At 42.0% G+C, this 20906-nt stretch overlaps 1 protein-coding gene, 1 long non-coding RNA gene and 2 pseudogenes across 8 annotated transcripts in view; 1 reads left to right on the top strand and 3 right to left on the bottom strand.

Annotated features, from left to right (window-relative positions):
* LOC102146398 (uncharacterized) overlaps positions 1-1458 on the bottom strand; it is a 34874-nt gene extending 33416 nt beyond the window's left edge. For all 4 annotated transcript variants that reach the window (XR_012432738.1, XR_012432739.1, XR_275704.5 and 1 more), the window contains exon 1: positions 1095-1458. This is a non-coding gene — a long non-coding RNA (uncharacterized lncRNA). The remainder of the gene's footprint in view (positions 1-1094) is intronic.
* A 194-nt stretch (positions 1459-1652) lies between these two features.
* The window catches only part of RSBN1L (round spermatid basic protein 1 like), a 100339-nt gene continuing 81085 nt past the window's right edge, over positions 1653-20906 (top strand). For all 4 annotated transcript variants that reach the window (XM_005550390.4, XM_074035665.1, XM_074035667.1 and 1 more), the window contains exon 1: positions 1653-2246. In XM_005550390.4, coding sequence (XP_005550447.2) covers positions 1664-2246 — 583 coding nt within the window. In that variant the 5' untranslated portion in view covers positions 1653-1663. The remainder of the gene's footprint in view (positions 2247-20906) is intronic.
* Positions 14693-15087, bottom strand: LOC123572318 (large ribosomal subunit protein eL37 pseudogene; annotated as a pseudogene).
* Positions 15732-16415, bottom strand: LOC107129269 (histone H3.3A-like; annotated as a pseudogene).

Genomic DNA, 20906 nt, shown 5'->3' with positions numbered 1-20906 from the left:
AACTCCTGACCTCAGGTGATCCACCCACCACCGCCTCCCAAAGTGCTGGGATTACAGGCGTGAGCCACTCACCGCTCTTGGCCGAAAAAAAAAAAAAATTCTTAAAAATATTCTTTAAAAAATGAATAAATTGGCACTGTCACCCCGGCTGGAGTGCAATGGCAGATCTCAGCTCACTGCAACCTCCGCCTTCCGGATTCAAGGGCTTCTTCTGCCTCAGCCTCCAGAGTAGCTGGGACTACAGGGGCGTGCCACCAAGCCCAGCTAATTATGTATTTTTAGTAGAGACAGGTTTTCACTATGTTGGCCAGGCTGTTCTCGAACTCCTGACATTGTGATCTGCCCACCTCGGCCTCCCAAAGTGCTGGGATTACAGGCGTGAGCCACCGCGCCTGGCCACATTCCTTATCTTTTAAGCTAAAACCCATCTCCCCAAATTGCTTATCTTTGAAGCAAAAATCAAAGCACATGCTTACAAAACATCCAACACGCAGTGTGCTTACTAAATGCTAAAATACAGAAATCGAAAAAAACAATTCTTGTCTTTCAAACATCTATAAATAATCGCCAACAAATTTTTCTTGGCAACTCTAAGTTATAATAATTATTATAAAATTAAAATCTTAAGGCCGGACACGGTGGCTCACGCTTGTAATCCTAGCACTTTGGGAAGAGGAGGTGGGCCGATCACCTGAGATCAGGAGTTCGAGTCCAGCCTGGCAAACATGGTAAAACCCCGTTTCTAATAAAAACACAAAAATTAGCCGAGCATGGTGTCGGGCGCCTGTAATCCCTGTTATTGGGGAGGCTGAGGAAGGAGAATAGCTTGAATCCGGGAGGCGGAGGTTGCAGTGAGACGAGATCGCGCCACTGCACGCCAGCCTCGACGACAGAGCAAAACTCTGTCTCAATAAATAAACAAAATAAATAAATAAATAAAAAATGTTAAGGGTCTAGCCACAACAGTTCAAAAAAGTCTCCAAATCCAGGCAGACTCTCTCCTTCAAGCTTGTAAGTAATCCGAAAGTTCTAGAGTTGCCGGAAGTTATCTCCCTCAATGGATTAGAGCACATGATCTAGCAATAATAACGTACCTTGTCACCACATCAAATGATTTTGAACACCTCCCATCATCGACTACCGACTAACAAAAAGAAGGACTTGATTCCCGGCAAATTTTTCTCTTCTGAACTGAGCATCCCCGAAATCCAGCTTTCTGAACGCGCAGATGCACGGTGAGCGGTACCCCAGGAAAAATGGAAGGGAAAGTGGTACAAGCTAAAAGTCTTCTTGGCAGCAGAGACGATCGCTACCTGGGCCAAGACAGATCTGGGGGTCCAGGGCAGGGATTCTTCCCTGATATCCACCCGGCACCCGAGTTCACGCTGGCAACAGTGGAAAGCCCTCCCCTCGCAGAGCAATCCGCCACTAGCCGCACCCCGCCGAGCTCTGACCTCCAAAGAGGGTCCCTTTGGCGATCCCGCCCCTTCGTCTGATGTTTGTGCCTTTGATTGGCTCTTAGGTGGATCTCTCAGCGTGGCTCGCCCAATGGAGGTCCCGGTCGGTGGCCCGGTCGCTCCGCCCCTTCCCTAGCCCACGCGGAGGGCCCGCCCCCTGCCCCGCGCCGGCTAGCGGAGGAGAGTAAATACAACAGAAGCGCAAAATGGCGGAACCGCCGAGCCCAGTGCACTGTGTCGCTGCCTCCGCCCCCACCGCCACCGTCTCGGAGAAAGAACCGTTTGGCAAGCTGCAGCCCTCCTCCCGGGACCCTCCGGGTTCTCTGTCCGCCAAGAAGGTCCGGACTGAGGAGAAGAAGGCACCGCGGAGAGTGAACGGAGAAGGGGGCAGCGGCGGGAACAGCAGGCAGCTGCAGCCGCCGTCAGCTCCTTCGCCTCAGAGCTATGGCAGCTCCGCGTCTTGGAGCTTTGCCCCTCTGTCTGCTGCTCCCTCCCCGTCCTCTTCTCGGAGCAGTTTCTCTTTTTCCGCTGGCACGGCCGTTCCCTCTTCAGCCTCCGCTTCCTTGTCTCAGCCGGTGCCGCGCAAACTGCTGGTCCCTCCTACGCTGCTGCACGCTCAACCTCACCATCTCCTTCTGCCCGCCGCCGCCGCTGCCTCGGCTAACGCTAAGTCGCGCAGACCTAAAGAGAAGCGGGAGAAGGAGAGGAGGAGGCACGGTCTCGGCGGGGCCCGAGAGGCCGGCGGGGCCTCCCGGGAGGAGAACGGGGAGGTGAAGCCGCTGCCCCGAGGTGGGTGCCGTGCGGGGAGGGGGAGGGGAGGGTGCCGCGGGTCCCCGCCGCCCCACTGGCGCCCACGGGGCCCGGGAAGAGGGAGCGCGGCGGCCTCGTGCGCCAGCCTGGACGGGCCGGGAGGCGTCCGGTTTTCAGCAGAGGATTTTGCAGTTCCCAAGGGGATAGGAAATGGAGCCTGTAATTTCGGTTGCAGAGAAGGGGATGGCCGACGCTCTTATTTTCTGTATCGTTTCTTCCTCCCAGTTAGTGCGCTGCAGGATTTGTAAAAATCCATCTTGAGGACTCCCCTAGGTGTGTTTGGCTAGGGAGAGAGATGGAGGGAACGGGATGGGGGAAGGGTTTGGTCTTGTAAAAGATGCTCGGTTGATTGTTAGGCCATTTAGACGTGGTCGCGGGAATTCGTATTTGTGACACAGCGTTCAACCCCGGATAATCCTGTCAAAAAAGGGGTGTGGAGAGAGCACTGGCGTCAGCTGGAAGCTACCAGAGGCCTGAGCTTTTCATCCCTATTAGGGAAATGAGGTAGCGTACAGGGCCCGAAGTGCGCTGTTTCGTAAGGTACCCTCCCTGCACCCTACTCTCCGCTGCGTGTTCTTAAGTGTTTTGGGTGGTCCTGTTTGAAATAGCACCCTTCTGAAAGAATTTTCAGCCATATTCTTTTTTTCCTGCAGCAAATGATAAGAGCCAGGAGCTTTGACGATTTTTGGACAGGTCAAGCGGCTGCAGATTGTTTGAGCATTAGAAAAAGGCAGATTCTTAAGGGTTCTTGTCAGAGAGGGTCAGTTTTGTTTTTAAATGTAGGCTAGTCGTATAATTTTTCAGATAGTGTTTCTTTAAAATAGGTGTTTCTGCCACTTCAGCTACGGATACATAATGATCTGACAGTAGTGCAACATACAGACTAGGTGAAAATCAAATCTTTATGTGATCGCAAGCTTAAAGCGCATGATCTTCATTATAAATGTGCACTGCTACACAGGGTTGTCAAATGACTCTTTTTTTTTGTTTTTTAGAAAAAGAAATGTCAAGCAGTTTTGGCATTGCTGATCTAACAGTAGCTTAGGTCATGAAAAATTTTCTGTTTGGTATAATATTGTTTGTTTTCACAATTTAAAACATGCTGCATGTGCATGTAGCAATAGTGCCACTTCTTCCTTGGTATTTTTTGCCTGTAGCAAAACTTTGACATCTAAGCATAGCCATTAGGAACTCTGGTGCAATGTAAAGATCTCTCAGCTTCCGGGAGTGTTGCTTCTAGGAAAATGGTTTTGAGGATGGGATTTATGGTACTTTTATTCAGGAATTTTAGGTGGTTAGTATTTTAAAGCTATTTTGTTTTAACAATTATATGTAAAATTTAGGGGATAATTGCCTGGAAGTCTGTCCGTAAGCAGCTTGGTATCATCAGTAGTGTTTGTGGTGTGTAAACTGCACATTTGCTCTAAGTTCTCTGAAAGAGGAAGTAAATATGAATGTTACATAGCTGGAGTAATGGAGTATTTGAGAATAAGCATTCTTTAACAATTCTAACTTAAAATGTGGAGTACACAAATGGTCCTTAAAGTGAAATGGCTGTTAAAGAGGAATTTTTATAGTCTTTTCAATTACATTTCGAATCCTCCTCCTTTTGAGGGTTAACACTAATATTGTTAATCCTGAATATAAACAGTAATAGGTTTTACATTAAGATGTGGGAATGATCTTTTCCCATGACCTATGTGGATTTTTTTGAGTAGTGGCAAGATATTAACACTACCGTAAGATTTTCATTTTTTCAGATAGAAATGCTCTTATTGAAAAACTATCAGAACAAGATTGCTTTTCAGTGTCTTGGTGGTAAATTTAATGGTGAAAATTTTTCCCTCGTAACTTGGGGAATACTTATATCTTTCTAAAGTTTGAATTTAACTGAATTGAAGTTTTCTGTTTTAATGAATTAAGAAGATTCTTAAATAGTGGTATTAACAAGTAGTATAGCAAGAATACATATATGCCTTTATTATAGATATAGTTGCAAATATGAAAGTCCTAATTTGCAATACAATGCTCATTTCTCTGTGCTTTTTGTAAAAATCTTGGTGAATGGGTGACCAAGTGTTTGTTTAGGTATATACCTCTTTTTAGTGTTGCTCTAAGTTGGCTGTGCATAGTTCAGTAACCCTTCAATTATCCACAACTGGCTGATTGAACAGTCTGAGTCAGAACCAGACATTAGCTATAAAGACACCTAAACAAGGAAGAGATTCTCCCTCAACAAAACAAACCTGAACCACACACCCTCGAAAGACCTAGCCTGCACCCCAATTTGATTAAACAGTTACGCTCCTGTATTTATTTGTAGTTGGGCTTTTAAAAAGTCTTAAGTCAGAACTGCTTTATTTTTACGTTGGTGACCATTCTAACAGAACGTATTTGGATTCAATGAAAGCATGTATATGAAAGGGCCTAGCAGGGTATTCAGTAAATGTTATTTGAAATCTGAAGCATAGTTATTAATTTTTTTAACCCTATAACTAATTAAAAGATGGGTGAATGCTGATAGAGGAAGGATCATTGACAGATATGAAAGTTAAGAATGATGAACAAGAGAATTATGAAAGTATACTAATATAGGCCCATTTAGTGCCAGGGCTTGATGCCTCACAATCTCTTAAGGCCATCTTATCATATTGCTGTAGCTGACTTGCGTGATAGCTTGACTCACCAAGTAAAAGTTAAGTTTCTTATAAAAAGGAAAAGTGCAAAACATTTTAGTTTAGTTTTTTTTTTTTTTTGAAACGGAGTCTTGCTCTTGTTGCCCAGACTGGAGTGCAGTGGCTGAATCTCGGCTCACTGCAACCTCCACCTCCTGGATTCAAGAAATTCTCCTGCCTCAGCCTCGAGAGTAGCTGGAATTATAGGCACTCGCCAACACGCCCGGCTAATTTTTGTATTTTTAGTAGAGACGGAGTTTCACCATGTTGGCCAGGCTGGTCTCAAACTCCTGACCTCGTAATCTGCCCACCTTGGCCTCCCAAAGTGCTGGGATTATAGGCGTGAGCTGCCGTGCCCAACCAACATTCTAGATTTTTAAAACGAGAAAATAATCTGATTTTAGTGCTTATGGAGGTAATTTACTGAAGAGTTAATCAATATTCTTGTAAGACTGAACAAATTGTAGAATTGGTAAGTGTGGAAAGTAAAAGTGGACGTATACCAAGAGTATCCAAAATTTAGAATTATTTTATGGCAAACAACACAACAAATATTTAATTAGCTATCAATGTGCCTTCACTGACTCCAGTAACCAGTAAAATTTGTATAGATCTTCTAACTATCGTTAGTACTTTTGCTTTGTATTTGTTGAATTTTTTCCTTAAAATGAGCCTGTGAAGTATTTCAAGACGAAACCAGAGCATTTCACTGAATTTTTACCTTGAAAGTGTAGTTGCACAATTTAATGAAAATAGCAGCTTTTCTTAGAATCAAATAATCTGAGGTATATAAATGTGAGTGATATCAAAGGGATGGGTGTCTGAAGATTTTTCTAACTATACTCTCCAGTATTGTGACTGCACAATTTTAGGTTAAATTCATATTCAGAGTTTTTATCATATGACTAAATATTTGTTTCTGCTGAAGGAATAATTTACTATGATTTTATTTTCTTGTGTAACCTTTTGTTTTTCATGTCTCATTTTTTTTCGTTTGCTTAGTTTTCTCTGGCAAAGTCTTTCTGTACCCTCCAGTAGCTCCATAAAATGCTTCTCAGTGCAATTTTCCACATGGGCAAATCTGTCAGATAAACTTACCCATTCCATTTGTTCCTGTAGACATCCCTTCTGGGGCTGGGCGCGGTGGCTCACGCCTGTAATCCCAGCACTTTGGGAGGCCGAAGCTGGCGGATAGCCTGAGCTCAGGAGTTCAACACCAGCCTAGGCAACACTGAAACCCCATCTCTACTAAAAATACAAAAAGTTAGCTGGGCGTGACAGTGTGTGCCTATAGTCTCAGCTACCTGGGAGGCTGAGGCCTCGCTTGAACCCAGGAGGCGGAGGTTGCAGTGAGCTGAGATGGCATCACTGCACTCCAGTCTGGGCAACAGAGCAAGACTCCGGCTCAAAAAAACAAGACATCCCTTCTGTGCTTTTTAGTCTGGGTTGTTTCCTCTTTAGGCCTGCTGTATAGCTATCACCTTGGGACTTTCCTTAGTGATATTCTGGGAATTTCTTTAACTTTTGTTGAACTTTATTTTTCTGAATATTATGCCTTCCTTTTGGTTTCTTCCTTCATTTTGGATTTTCATTTTGGATTTCATTATTATCCTTTTACTTGACTGGCGGTTGAGAAATTTCTGCATTGGAAATAATTTTCCCTCAAATGTTTGAAGGTGGTATTCCATTATTGTCTGGTTCCCAAAGTAGATGTTAAGACATCTGATCTCCAAAAAGTTGTCTATTCTACTATCTGGGGGATTTCAATCTTTTCACTGAATTTTATAATTTATGTATTTTTTTCTTTGGTGTTTTTCTTCACATCTCACTCTTCCTTCTGAACTTTCACTGAATTTTACTTTTTTTTTTTTTTTTGAGACAGAGTCTTGCTCTGTTGCCCAGGCTAGAGTGCAATGGCATGATCTTGGCTCACTGCAGCCTCCGCCTCCTGGGTTCAAGCAATTCTCCTGCCTCAGCCTCCCAAGTAGCTGGGATTACAGGTATTCGCCACCACGCCCGGCTAATTTTTTGTATTTTTAGTAGAGACAGGGTTCCGCCATGTTAACCAGGCTGGTCTTGAACTCCTGGCCTCAGGTGGTCTGTCTGCCTTGGCCTCCTAAAGTGCTGGGATCATAGGCGTGAGCCACCGTGCCTGGCCTTCACTGAATTCTAAAGTTTTAGCTTTTATTTTTTTGAGATGGTCTTGCACTGTTGCCTGGGCTGGGGTGCAATGGTGCAATCTTGGCTCATTGCAACCTCTGCCTCCCAGGTTTGTGTGATTCTCTTGCCTCAGTCTCCCGAGTAGCTGGGACTACAGGCGCACACCACCATACCCAGCTAATTTTTTGTATTTTTTAGTAGAAACAGGGTTTCACTGTGTTGGCCAGACTGGTCTCCAACTCCTGGCCTCATGATCTGCCTGCCTTGGCCTCCCAAAGTGCTGGGATTACAGGTGTGAGCCACCACGCCAGGAAAAGTTTAAGCTTTTAATAAGAATTTTTAAGAGCTCTTGTCCTTTGTTTCAGTATTATGGTATTTTGTTCCTCTTTCATGGGTGCAGCATTTTCTGTTTCCTCTTCAAGGATATTAATGACAGCTTCTTTGAGGTGTTCTTCTGTTCTTCCTATTATTTTTGGTTCTTCTTATTTGTTTGTTTTGGTCGCTTTCTTTTAGTTGGAGGTTTTGTTCAGATCTTTGTGATCATGAGCAAGGTTAATGACTAATGGACTGCCGTGTTTTTAATCTTCATTTCTTTTCTCTGGATGCTGGGTAAGAAGGCTTTCAGTTTCTTCAGATAGAGGTCCTTTAATTTTCCTGTCTCTGTGTGGGTGGAATGATGGAGAAAGGAGGGGTGTCTTAGTCACTCGGGCTGCTAAAATAAAATACCATAGAATGGGTGACTTAACAGAAATTAATTTTTTATAATTCTGGTGGCTGGAAGCCTGAGGTCAGCATACCATCGTGGTCAGGTTCTGGTTAGGGCTCTTTTCCTGGTCTGTAGATAACTGCCTTCTTCCTGTGTGCTCACATGACTTTTCCAATAATGGAAAGAAAAATCTCTTCCTTTTCTCTTTATAAAGCTACCAATTTTATTGGATTGGGACTGTGCCCTCTGACCTCATTTAATCTTAGTTACCTCCTGAAAGCCTTATTTTCAGATACAGTCACATCAGGCATTAAGGCTTCAACATACGGATTTTGGGGAGGCATGATTCAGTCCATAGTGAAGGGCTTGGCAGAGGTAATGAGTTTATATGACAGGGTTCTAGTGCTTCATAGGGGAAGAAAGCTACAAGTCTTGTCATTCATTTAGTAAGTTTTTACCTAGTCTCCCTGTTTTCATACCAGCATTTCACTTCTCTTTTCTGTGAGCGATACCCCTCATCTTGGAGCCACTCTGATTCAGTTTTGCTGAGGACCATACCTCCTGTTCCCTTAGGAGTGTGTGTTTGTGGGTATTCTGCTCTATTTCCTAGCACCCTCGGATTTCTGAGCTTTTCTGGGGTATTGCAGGGTAAAGAGGATTGTTTGTTATTATCTCTCCCATTATGCTAAGGCATTTACCATTCTACCATTAGCTTTTTGTCTTTATACATTGTATTTCAGGTAATAGTTACAGTATCTCCTAGTTATGTCAGAAGTGGAGTATGTGTTTGTCTCTTTTTTCCTACTGTTTGGGTTTTTTTTTTTTTTTTTTCCGAGAAGGACTCTCACTCTTTCACCCAGGCTGGAGTGCAGTGGCACAATCTTGCTCATTGCAACCTCTGCCTCCCAAGTTCAAGCGATTCTCCTGCCTCAGCCTCCCAAGTAGCTGGGACTACAGGTGCCCACCACCATGCCCAGCTAATTTTTGTGTTTTTGTAGAGATGGGGTTTCACTGTGTTGGCCAACTCCTAACCTCAGGTGATCTGCCTGCCTCTGCCTCCCAAAGTGCTGGGATTACAGGTGTGAGCCACCATGCTCGGCCTGTTTGGGTATATTTTTAAGAGACAGGAATCTTGCTCTGTTGCCCAGGTTGGAATGCAGTGGCACTGTCTTAGCTCAATGTAACCTTGAACTCCTGAGCTCAGAGGATCTTCCTGCTTCACCCTCCCCAGTAGCTAGGACTACAGGTGTGCAACCACGCCCTGATACAGTTACTCTTTTTGAGCTGATATACGTCTGTTATAAAGGCATGATATTTTCACAGGGTGATTGTTAGAATGAACATAGTATATTGTAGAACCTGGCATATTGTTAGGCATTCGTAAGGGATGCTAGTTCCTGACCTTACTTTCATACCTAACACATTGGAGACATGTAGTTTCACAAGTAAGTATAATTTGTCTAATTTTCCCATGGTGTCCTGGTTTCTGAGACCACCTGATAGTTAGAATGAACCATACTAACTTTTTGAAAGAAGTTTGTATTTCAGAAGTTTTAAGTTGGTTATAATAAATCTCATTAATTTTTCACCAATCTCAAGTGAATTAAACTTTTCAAGTAATGGATAAACTACCTAACATAGGATATTGAAAAATAATGATAAACTTGTAACTTCAAAACATTTTCATTTTGAGTATACATTAAACTTTATGTTGTATATTTTATATTTTCTTGAATTACAGATTGAAAAATTTAACTTTTAATCACAAGATTTTTAATTAATACAAAAGAAACCAGTGTACTTTGAATTCTGGGTGTACTCATTATGCTACTTCAACAGTTTTTTTCACCTCCCCATCTCCACTTATTTATTTATTTTTGGCTCTAGCATTTTAAAGCCTATTCCAGATGTAAATAATTTTACCAAGAAACAATTAGGACTGATTTTTTTTTTCCCATTACATAACTAATAGTGCTTATGAAGTTTAAATAGTAGCCAGGCACGGTGGCTCATGCCTGTAAACCCAGCACTTTGGGAGGCTGAGGTGGGTGGATCACCTGGGGTCAGAAGTTCAAAACTAGCCTGGCCAACATGGTGAAACCCCGTCACTATCAAGAATACAAAAATTAGCTGTGTTGGGCGCCTGTTATCCCAGCTACTTGGGAGGCTGAGACAGGAGAATCACTTGAACCTGGGAGGTGGAGGTTGCAGTGAGCCAAGATGGCGCCATTGCACTCTACCCTGGGTGACAGGTGATGAGCGAAACTCCATCTCAAAAAAATAAAGTTTTAATTGTGTGTGTGTGTAAATGTGTAAATATACAAGTGAGATTCTTCCTTTACCCCAAACTATCATTAATTGATGTATCTGTGATATCTCAACCCCCATACTGTCATTAATTTGGTATATTGCCCATCTAGAATAGATTTGCTTCTATATTTTCCAGATTAGCTCTTGTTAAAAAAATTTTTAAAAATTGTGATAAAATACATGTACCTTGACTCTTTAATATGACATTGACTTTTTGAAGATACCAGTCCAGCATACTTATTATCATGCAAATTTTCCTGTATTCATAATTTTTAAATAGTTATCTTATTGTGGTGATACTTACTTTATATTTCTTGTAAATTGGAAGTTAGCTATAAAGACTCTGTTAAATTCAGGTTAAACAGTTTGGGTGAGAGTGTTTCCTAGGTGCTCATATTACATCAGGAGGCATACAGTCTTTAGATTGTCTCATTATTAATGGTGTTAAATTTGATTACTTGATTAAGGTGACCACTAGGTCTCTCCATTGTAATGATTCTTTTTTTTTTTTTGAGACGGAGTCTTGCTCTGTCACCCAGGCTGGAGTGCAGTGGCTCGATCTCAGCTCACTGCAACCTCTGCCACCCGGGTTCCAGCGATTCTCCTGCCTCAGCCTCCTGGGTAGCTGGGATTACAGGCGCATGCCACCATGCCCAGCTAAGTTTTGTGTTTTTAGTAGAGACAGGGTTTCATCATGTTGACCAGGCTGGTCTTAAACTCCTGACCTCAGGTGATCCGCCTGCCTCGGCCTCATGATTACAGGCATGAGCCACCACACCTGGCCTGTAATGGTTCGTTTTTATATTTGCATTTAGCTTGTAATCTGTGGGGTGATGCTTTGTGAATATCCAATTCCCTGACTATCTTTTACTTAATAACATTTTCTTTCTTGTTTTTTTGTTTTTTTCTGAGATGAAGTCTCACTTTGTTGCCAAGGCTGGAGTGCAGTCATGTGATCTTGGTTCACTGTAACCTCTGCCTCCCAGGTTCAAGCAATTCTCCTGCCTCAGCATCCCAAGTAGCTGGGATTACAGGTGCCTGCCACCATACCCGCCTAACTTTTGTATTTAATTTCTTTTCTTTTTTTTTTTTTTTGAGATGGAATCTTGCTTTTGTCGCCCACGGTGGAGTGCAATGGTGCGATCTTGGTTCATTGCAACTTCTGCCTCCCGAGTTCAAGCGATTTTCCTGCCTTGGACTCCTGAGTAGCTGGGATTACAGGTGCCTGCCACTACGCTCGGCTAATGTTTTGTAGTTTTAGTAGAGATGGGTTTTCACCATGTTGGCCAGGCTGGTTTTGAGCTCCTGACCTTATGATCTGCCCGCCTTGGCCTCCCAAAGCGCTGGGATTACAGGCATGAGCCACTGCGCCCAGCAACTTTTGTATTTTTGATAGAGACAGGTTTCACTGTGTTGGCTAGACTGGTCTCCAACTCCTGACCTCAAGTGATCTGCCCGCCTCGACCTCCCAAAGTGCTGGTATTACAGGCATGAACCACTAGGCCTGGCCTTAATGGCATTATATTGTTAATTATCCCAGCCTAACCATTTCATTGGGGGTTAAAGAATGATGCCAAATGATTTCTAAATATAAAATGAATTATTTTGGGGGGTGGGAAATTCAGTATAAATTGCTCCTCCTATGTCTAGTTTAAAATTTGGCAATCTATTTTTATTTCGGATACCAGAGTAAATACTGTAAGTTTATTGTTATCTGTATGGTCAGAATCTTGTGGTAAACACTTTTATTGAATTCTTAATTCACCATACTTTGAATTTTGGAAGGCCACTTGCACAGTGCTTGTAGATAAAGATTGATTGTAGTAGTCCAGTTACAGTTGGTAATCTATTACAATATTGGTAACATGGCCAAAAATAAAAAAGCCCTGCCAATTTTTAAATATAGCAAATATGTATTACTGATACTGTGTATAATTTAAAATTATAATCTCTATTCCATGATGCCCTCTCTTGGCTAATATAGATTAACTGTATACCCATATGAATTCCCATTAAACTAGATTTTTTTTTTTTGAGACAGAGTCTCACTCTGTCACCCAGGCTGGAGTGCAGTGGCGCGATCTCAGCTCATTGCAACCTCTGCCTCGGTTCAAGTGATTCTCATGCCTCAGCCACCCAAGTAGCTGGAGTTACAGTTGTGTGCCACCATGCCCAGCTAATTGTATTTTTAGTAGAGACAGGGTTTCACCCTGTTGACCCAACTGGTCTTGAATGCCCGACCTCAAGTGATCCACCCGCCTTGGCTTCCCAAAGTGCTGGGATTACAGGCTTGAGCAACTGCGTCTGGCCTTGAACTAGATTTCATGAAGTCCTTTAGAGTAGGTATTGTTTTAGTGATCATTTATGACCTTTCCCTTACACTCAGTGATTAATCTGAAGAAAAAATATATAATACCTTTTTATTAAGAAATTAATTTTATCAACCATGTTTGCATTGCATATTTAAGTAGCTACTTTTGTTAGCTTTTTTTTTTTTTTTTTGAGATGGAGTCTTGGTCTGTCGCCGAGGCTGGAGTGCAGTGGTGTGATATCGGCTCACTGCAAGCTCTGCCTCCTAGGTTCACGCCATTCTCCTGCCTCAGCCTCCCCAGTAGCTGGGACTACAGTTGCCCGCCACCGCGCCTGGCTAATTTTTTGTATTTTTAGTAGAGACAGGGTTTCACTGTGTAAGCCAGGATGGTCTCGATCTCCTGACCTCGTGATCCGCCCACCTCAGCCTCCCAAAGTGCTGGGATTATAGGCGTGAGCCACCGCGCCCAGCCAGCTTTTTTTATAGAAGGGTATATGTTTCCTGTAGATATTTAACTTAGAACCACTTTCACTGTTTGTCATTGGAGCAATATATGGAAAGCAGATATCCTGGGATAATATTCTGGTTGGATCACTGATGAATTTTATATCTTAAAGGAATGAATATTCGCTATTATTCAGTTTTCTCATTTGAGAATAATGAAAGTACCAAAATTTGTAAATTTTGTCAAGCACTTCTCTCTTTTTTTAAATTATAGATGACTGGCATCTATATCAGGCACTTTCGAGATAGGTCATAAGCTTATGCAGTGAGTACTTGGGTGCACCATGAGCTGGGATATGAGCTCTTTGAGGACAGAAATAGTAATAATAATAGCCAAAATGTATAGACCTGTACTTAGCTCTTTACATATACTGTGGTTTTATATAATTTTCACTAGTCCTTTAAAGTTTAATTAGATGTTAGCCTTTCATAAATACTGTATGGGAGTTCAGAAAATTTAAATATAAAATAAGTTGTAAATCTAGGTTTCAGATCTTTAGATAGTCTGATTTCAGAGCCCCAACTCTCAAGTACCATGCAAACTTTGTTAAATTTGTTTTTAAATCTCCTTCATCTAGAATCATACCTTGCGTTATGAGACTATCAAATGAATGAACTGGGTTTTGGAGGAAGAGTAGAATTTAGGTAAATGGAGATGATGGAGACAGGCTTGTTTGGGGTTGGGAGGTGGGATGGTGTGAATAAGATTGTAGAGGCAGGAGGGTGTGTGGCATGTTCAGTAGTCTGGGAAGAGAACCATTGGCTGAGATAGATGCTTTTGTACAAAGTTGGAAGTTAAGATGGCATGGCAGTTGAAAGTTGGCCACAGTGTGCCTTCCTTTTGCCAGGATGAGGAGTTCAGACAATTTTTTTTTTTGTTTGAGACAGAGTGTTGCTCTGTAGCCCAGGCTGGAATGCAGTGGCACGATCTTGGCTCACTGCAAGCTCCGCCTTCTGGGTTCACGCCATTCTCCTGCCTCAGCCTCCCCAGTAGCTGGGACTACAGGCGCCCACCACCACGCCCGGCTAATTTTTTGTATTTTTAGTAGAGATGGGGTTTCACTACGTTAGCCAGTATGGTCTCGATCTCCTGACTTTGTGATCCACCTGCCTCGGCCTCCCAAAGTGCTGGAATTATAGGCGTGAGCCACTGCGCCCGGCCAAGTTCAGACTATTTTGTGTGCAACAGCAAGACACAGTTTTTTAGGAGGGTGATAATATATTTAAATTGGTATTTTAGCAGTAATAACTTCGGCATTGTGTAGGATGGATTGGCTGAGAGAAGAATTGGAGACAGATATTGAAGACTACTGTATTAGTGAAATGAAGTGATTTTACTGAAAAAATGATTGGTATACTTGGACATGGAAAGGAAGACCTAGAGAGAAACATATGATAAAGCATCTTGATTATTGAATGTGTAGCAAGAAAGGAGGATTCAGAGATATTTTCATGGCTTCCAATGAAGAGAATAAGCATATCACTGAAAAATTGCTAGTTGGCCCGCCGGAGAACTGAGTTTGAAATGTAGTCTGGTACCTTATATTAGAGTTTTGTCATCAGATAGAACTCAACATTAGTGGTGAGTCAGTGGTAAGGGTTAAAAATAACTGCTTGACATAGAAGGGATTCTGTTTTGTATGTGTATGTGTATGTGTGTCTGCCTGCCTGTGTGGAGGGACCCTTTTAGAACTCACAGGGGCAGATAGCAGTAGTCTCTCCTCTCCCCTCCCCTCCCCTCCCCTCCCCTCTCCTCTCCTTTTTTTTATTTTTTATTTTATTTTTATTTTTTAAAACCAGAACATTTATTGCATGACTAATCGTTGACATTCTTAAGATGAACTAGATGCTGCAACAGCTGCCCTCTTGGGTTTAGGTGTTGTTCCTTCACGGAATCCATGCCTGAATCTGCGGTATACAATTTTTAGGTGCCTCATTCGACCAGTTCCGGTGGTATTTCGTCTTTTAGCCTTGGCACTCCAGTTATACTTTCTCTTGCGCTTGGCAGGGTAGCCACATTTGCCACAGGTCGACTTCTGAAGGTGGTAGGCCTTAGAGCCACAGCGGCGGCACAATGTGTGCATCTTATTGCGACGCTTTCCAAACGATGACGTTCCCTTCGTCATCTCGCTTCTGCAGCCGAGACCAGAGAGCTCTTTTCTTTTCTTTTCTTTTCTCTTTTTTCTCTTCTCTCCTCTCTCCTCTCTTCTCTCTCTTCTTCTCTCCTCTTCTCTCTTCTCTTCTCTTCTCAGACAGAATCTTACTCTGTCACCCAGGCTGGAGTGCAGTGGCACATTCTTGGCTCACTGCAACCTCCGCCTCCTGGGTTCAAGCGATTCTCCTGCCTCAGCCTCCCGATTAGCTGGAATTACAGGTGCCCGCCACTACACCTGGCTAATTTTTGTATATTTAGTAGAGACGGGGTTTCACCATAATGGCCAGGCTTGTCTCAAACTCCAGACCTCAGGTGATCCCCCTGCCTTGGCCTGCGAAAGTGCTGGGATTATAAGCGTGAGCCACCGTGCCCGGCCAATAGTTACTTTTTTTAATGAGGAGCAAATAATCTAGAGTCCTCCTTAGTTCCTAGGTAACAAAATTAACTGTTTAGAGTCTTCCATCCCCACCACCCTAATTTTCTTTTTTCTTTTTTTTCTTTTTCTTTTTTTTTTTTTTTTTACCGTCAATAAGAAATTTACTTGTTTTAAAAAAATCCAAATGCTGGCATTGTCCAGAAAAATTTAACAGGTTTATTTATAATTATTACAAAGTTGAACTGCTGAAACTTGTTCACTGAAACATTTTAACTTGCATTAATGCTTTACGCCTCTGCATTTATATTAAAAATTCACACACAAATGAAAATGGAAAAACTGCCAATACCTGATTTCTGTCCCCTATTTTTCCACTCGCAATCATATACTTAGGTACCTTTTGACCCCATGGAAAAAAAATATGTAACGTTCAGAACTACCAATAACAGGAAGAAGAGAATTTTTTTTTTTTTTTTGAGAATGAAATGTTTCCCATCATAGTGGCTTCTTAAGCACGTTCTCCACGTATGCGGCGTGCTAGCTGGATGTCTTTTGGCATAATTGTTACACGTTTGGCATGGATAGCACACAGGTTGGTGTCTTCAAAAAGGCCAACCAGATAGGCCTCACTTGCCTCTGCAAAGCACCGATAGCTGCGCTCTGGAAGCGCAGATCTGTTTTAAAGTCCTGAGCAATTTCTCGCACCAGACGCTGGAAGGGAAGTTTGTGAATCAGAAGTTCAGTGGACTTCTGATAACGTCTAATTTCACGGAGCGCCACAGTACTAGACCTGTAACAATGAGATTTCTTCACCCCTCCAGTAGAAGGCGCACTCTTGCGAGTCGCTTTTGTAGCCAGTTGCTTCCTGGGTGCTTTACCACTGGTCGATTTGTGGGCATTCTGCTTTGTACGAGCCATGGTACAGAGACCTCCTTACTTACCCCCCTTCTCCTTCGGCTGGAGCTCGGTGAGCGAGAGGCGGCGCTGGCGTTAGAGAGCGACGGCCCCCTAATTTTCATTGTCTGTCTTCTGCCACTAATTTCAGCATTTGGTTTGGTTTTGGGCCCTTTGTACTCTTCTTTCTGGCTTTTGCTTATTGCCCTGGTAGTTTTCTCGTGTCCATTGTTAGCACTCCTCAAATTTTAACTTAGTCCACTTTTAAATCTATATAAATTGCTTCCTTGACATTTAATATGTCCTTAGATTTTTTTTTTTTTTGAGACGGAGTCTTGCTCTGTCACCCAGGCTGGAGTGCAGTGGCGGCGTGATCTTGGCTCACTGCAACCTCTGCTTCCTGGGTTCAAGCAGTTCTCCTGCCTTAGCCTCCCGAGTAGCTGGGATTACAGGCGCCTGCCACTGCACCCTGGCTAATTTTTGTATCTTTAGTAGAGACAAGGTTTCACCATGTTGGCCAGGCTGGTCTCCAACTCCTGACCTTGTGATCCACCCACCTCGACCTCCCAAAGTGCTGGGTTTACAGATGTGAGCCACCGTGCCTGGCCAGATATTTTTTAAGACTGTAGAATTATATGTTCAAAACTTTTAGTCTTCTTTATCCAGATTTGTCTTGCTATGTATATTCCTTGTCTCAGTACCGTATACCTAGTGGCTCAGTCTTGAAAACTGGGTTTGTACCCTCTGCTGTCATTTAACTTGTAGCCAAATCTGGTTACCACTCACTGTCTTTCGTATCTTTCCACTTTTGCTCTGTCTTTTCTACTAGTCTTAGTTCAAATTACCATTGTCTCTTGCCAGGATTATTGCACAGTTGCCTCCTTAGTGGGCTCCCTACTTCAGATCCATGTGGTTTCATTTCATTCTTTATGCTATATGGTCAGAGTGATAACCAGATATCTAAATGCATATCTAGTGTACAGCCATACCACCCTGAACCATGTATTTCATCTAAATGCATGTCTAATCATCTCACTTTTCTGTTGCTGGGATGAAGTTCAGATTCCTTGAAATGTCTTCCAGAGCTCTGGATGATCATATTCTTGTTTTGTTCTTCAGGTTCTTCTCAGTGCTCCTCACCGCCTAGAACTTTCTCCACCCATTTTCTTTCCGTCCCCAGCTCCACACTTTTACTACACCTAGCTAATGTCTGCTCATCTCTCTAGGTCTCAACTTGAAAGGGAGGCCTGTGCTCCTCTATGACTAGGTTAGGTTCCCTTCACTTTGTTCTTCTCTTATGCTGACTTTCTTTACTTCATTTTCTTGTTTTTTGTTGTTTCTGAGATGGAGTCTCGCTCTGTTGCTCAGGCTGGAGTGCAGTGGCGCGATCTTGGCTCACTGTAACCTTTGCCTCCTGGGTTCAAGTGATTCTCCTGCCTCAGCCTCCTGATTAGCTGGGATTACAGGCGCCTGCCACCATGCCTGGCTAATTTTTGTATTTTCAGTAGAGATGGGTTTCACCATGTTGGCCTGGCTGGTCTCAAACTCCTGATCTCAAGTGATTTGCCTGCCTCAACCTCCCAAGGTGCTAGGATTACAGGCTTGAGCCACCATGCCCAGCCTTCTTTCCTTCATTTTAGTAACTTGTTTGTCCTCTTTGCAAGACTGTAAGTTCTGTGAAAGCTGGGTCTGTGATTATCTTCTTTTGGATCAGACCTTCAACTTCTGGATACATAGTTGGGAACTGAATGAATTGCAGTACATTTCAGCCCTTTTTAGCTGCTCAGAAGAGATGCCTGATTGTCATTTAGAAAAGCAATTGGCTGGTATTTCAAACTGAAAACAGCAGAAGGGTGATAATGGGATAAGAAGTTGATCAGCAGCTCACAGACAACAGGCAAATTGTCAAGTGGAAAGGAAATAAACTGTGTGGGTAATAGTAATCTAATTATATTTCACAAATTGAGTTATCAGAATTGCCATTTTGTATACTCTAACTTCACATAGTTGAAACTTATCACTACATTGTATAAAGAAGATCTTTTGCATATTAAATTTTTTTTTTTAACTATTTTTATTTTTGGGAACACAGTCTTGCTGTCACCCAGGCCAGAGTTCAGTGGCTTGGTTATAGCCCACTGTAATGTCGAACCCCTGGGCTCATGCAATCCCCTTGCCCAGCCTCCCAAGTAGCTAGGACTACAGGTGAGCACCACCACACCTGGCCGATTTAAAAAAAGTTTTTTGTAGAGATGGCTTCTTGCTGTGTTGCTCAGGCTGGTCTTGAACTGCGTTCAGGCAATCCTCCTGTCTTAGCCTCTGAAAGTACTAGGATTACAAGTGTGAGCCACAGTGCCCAGCCTGTATTGTTAGTCTGAGTTTGTTTACAAAAGCTGTGTTAACCAACAACAGTTTGGGAATGGATAGATAGAAGTAAAGGAGGGAATACTTTTTCTTATTTTAGAATAGTGGCATTTTGAGTAATTGTTCTGTGTTCAGAAGGAACCATATTTAAGTACAGTGTAAATTTCTAGTAAAATTTTTACCTGTTTTGCATACTTCCATATATATAGAATTATGAGTGAAAACATACATGTTGTGTAATATACAATGGAAAAACCATAGCACTGAGAATCAGGAGGCCTTAGGAACAAATTCTTGCCCTACCACCCATTTGTGATCTGAAGGAAAGGAGTAAAACCTGTGTGAGGCTGAGGGTCTTCATCTGTAAAATAAGAGGTTTGAACCAAATACTGAAGGTTCTTTGTAAGCTCGTTTGACATTTTATAATTGTATGTTTTTTTTGTAATCATAATGAAAATTGCCTAATTAAATTTTCTAACTATAATAGTATATGTTCATTGTAAAAATAATTCAAATTTTAGGAAGAAAAACATCTGAAATACTATTATGTTTTAATGATTATATTTTCACTTAGTGTATTATTTTCACTTATATGTACATGTATATAATTTTTATGTGTATGCTTTTTTATATGTCTACAAATCTTATATATACATAAATTTTTTTTTTTTTTTTTTTTTTTTTTTTTTTTGAGACAGAGTTTCGCTCTGTTATCCAGGCTGGAGTGCAGTGGTGCAGTCTTGGCTCACTGCAACCTCCACTCCAGGTTCAAGCCGTTTTCCTGCCTCTGCCTCCCGAGTAGCTGGGATTACAGACACCTGCCATCATGCCTGGCTAATTTTTGTGTATTTGTAGAGACGGGTTTCTCCATGTTGGCCAGGCTGGTCTTAAACTCCTGACCTCAGGTGATCCACCGTCCTCAGCCTCCCAAAGTGCTGGGATTACAGGCGTGAGCCGTTGTGCCTGGCCACATATGTGATTTTTTTAATGTACACAACGTTGTTTATGTGTTCTGCAACCTGCTTTTTTCATTTAGCAGTATATTAGAAATACTATTCCATGTCAATACATGTAGAACTATATTATCAATTTTAATTGCTTACCTAGTATTCCTATTTGCATTATATGTATAAACCATAATATATTTAACTCATAACTCAAAAGAAACATTATATTCTTTTTTCTGTTGTAAATGATGCTAAAATAAAACTTCATGTATGGGCATTTATTCATTTAAAACTTAGGATAAAGTTCTAAAAGTTAAATTATAGAGGGTAAGGGGAAAGTTAAAGATATATACACTTTAAATTTTGATAAATAATGCTTTCCTGAAAGATAAACAATTTGCTATATCACTTGCATTATATATGAGACTGTCCAGGCCGGGCGCGGTGGCTCAAGCCTGTAATCCCAGCACTTTGGGAGGCCGAGATGGGTGGATCACGAGGTCAGGAGATCGAGACCATCCTGGCGAACACGGTGAAACCCCGTCTCTACTAAAAAATACAAAAAACTAGCCGGGCGAGATGGCGGGTGCCTGTAATCCCAGTTACTTGGGAGGCTGAGGCAGGAGAATGGCGAAACCCGGGAGGCGGAGCTTGCAGTGAGCTGAGATCTGGCCACTGCACTCCAGCCCGGGCGACAGAGCGAGACTCCGTCTCAAAAAAAAAAAAAAAAAAAAAAAAAATATATATATATATATATATATATGAGACTGTCCATTTTTTACATTCTTTCCAATGCTGTTTTCTCAGATTTCAAAATCCACGTTTTGATTGTTGGAAATTTTATGATTTGCATTTATTAATGATTAAGATTAAACACATTTTCACATTTCACTTAAATGTTCATGTGCTTTGCCAAGTCTGAGGGACTTATCCTTTTCTTTTTTTAAAAATTGGTTTGTGAAACTTTGTATATTAGACATATTATCCCTTTACTGTTGCAGTTTTTTTCTCTCTAAACTATCATTAGTTCATAAACATTATTTAAGGGAGTTGTGCTTGGTCTTTCTTTCATACGGAAGTTTTATGTTTTTATGTACTCAAATTGATCAGTAATTTAATTTTTTGGCTTTTCTCTCTCTCCTTTTTTTTTTTTTTTGATGGAGTCTCACTCTGTTGCCCAGGCTAGAGCGCAGTGGTGTGATCTCAGCTCACTGCAAGCTCCGCCTCCCGAGTTCAC

Source organism: Macaca fascicularis, chromosome 3 (assembly GCF_037993035.2).
Source record: "Macaca fascicularis isolate 582-1 chromosome 3, T2T-MFA8v1.1".
Classification (NCBI taxonomy): domain Eukaryota; kingdom Metazoa; phylum Chordata; class Mammalia; order Primates; family Cercopithecidae; genus Macaca; species Macaca fascicularis.
Note: the sequence above shows the minus strand (reverse complement) of the source record. Positions and strands in the feature narration are given on the sequence as shown.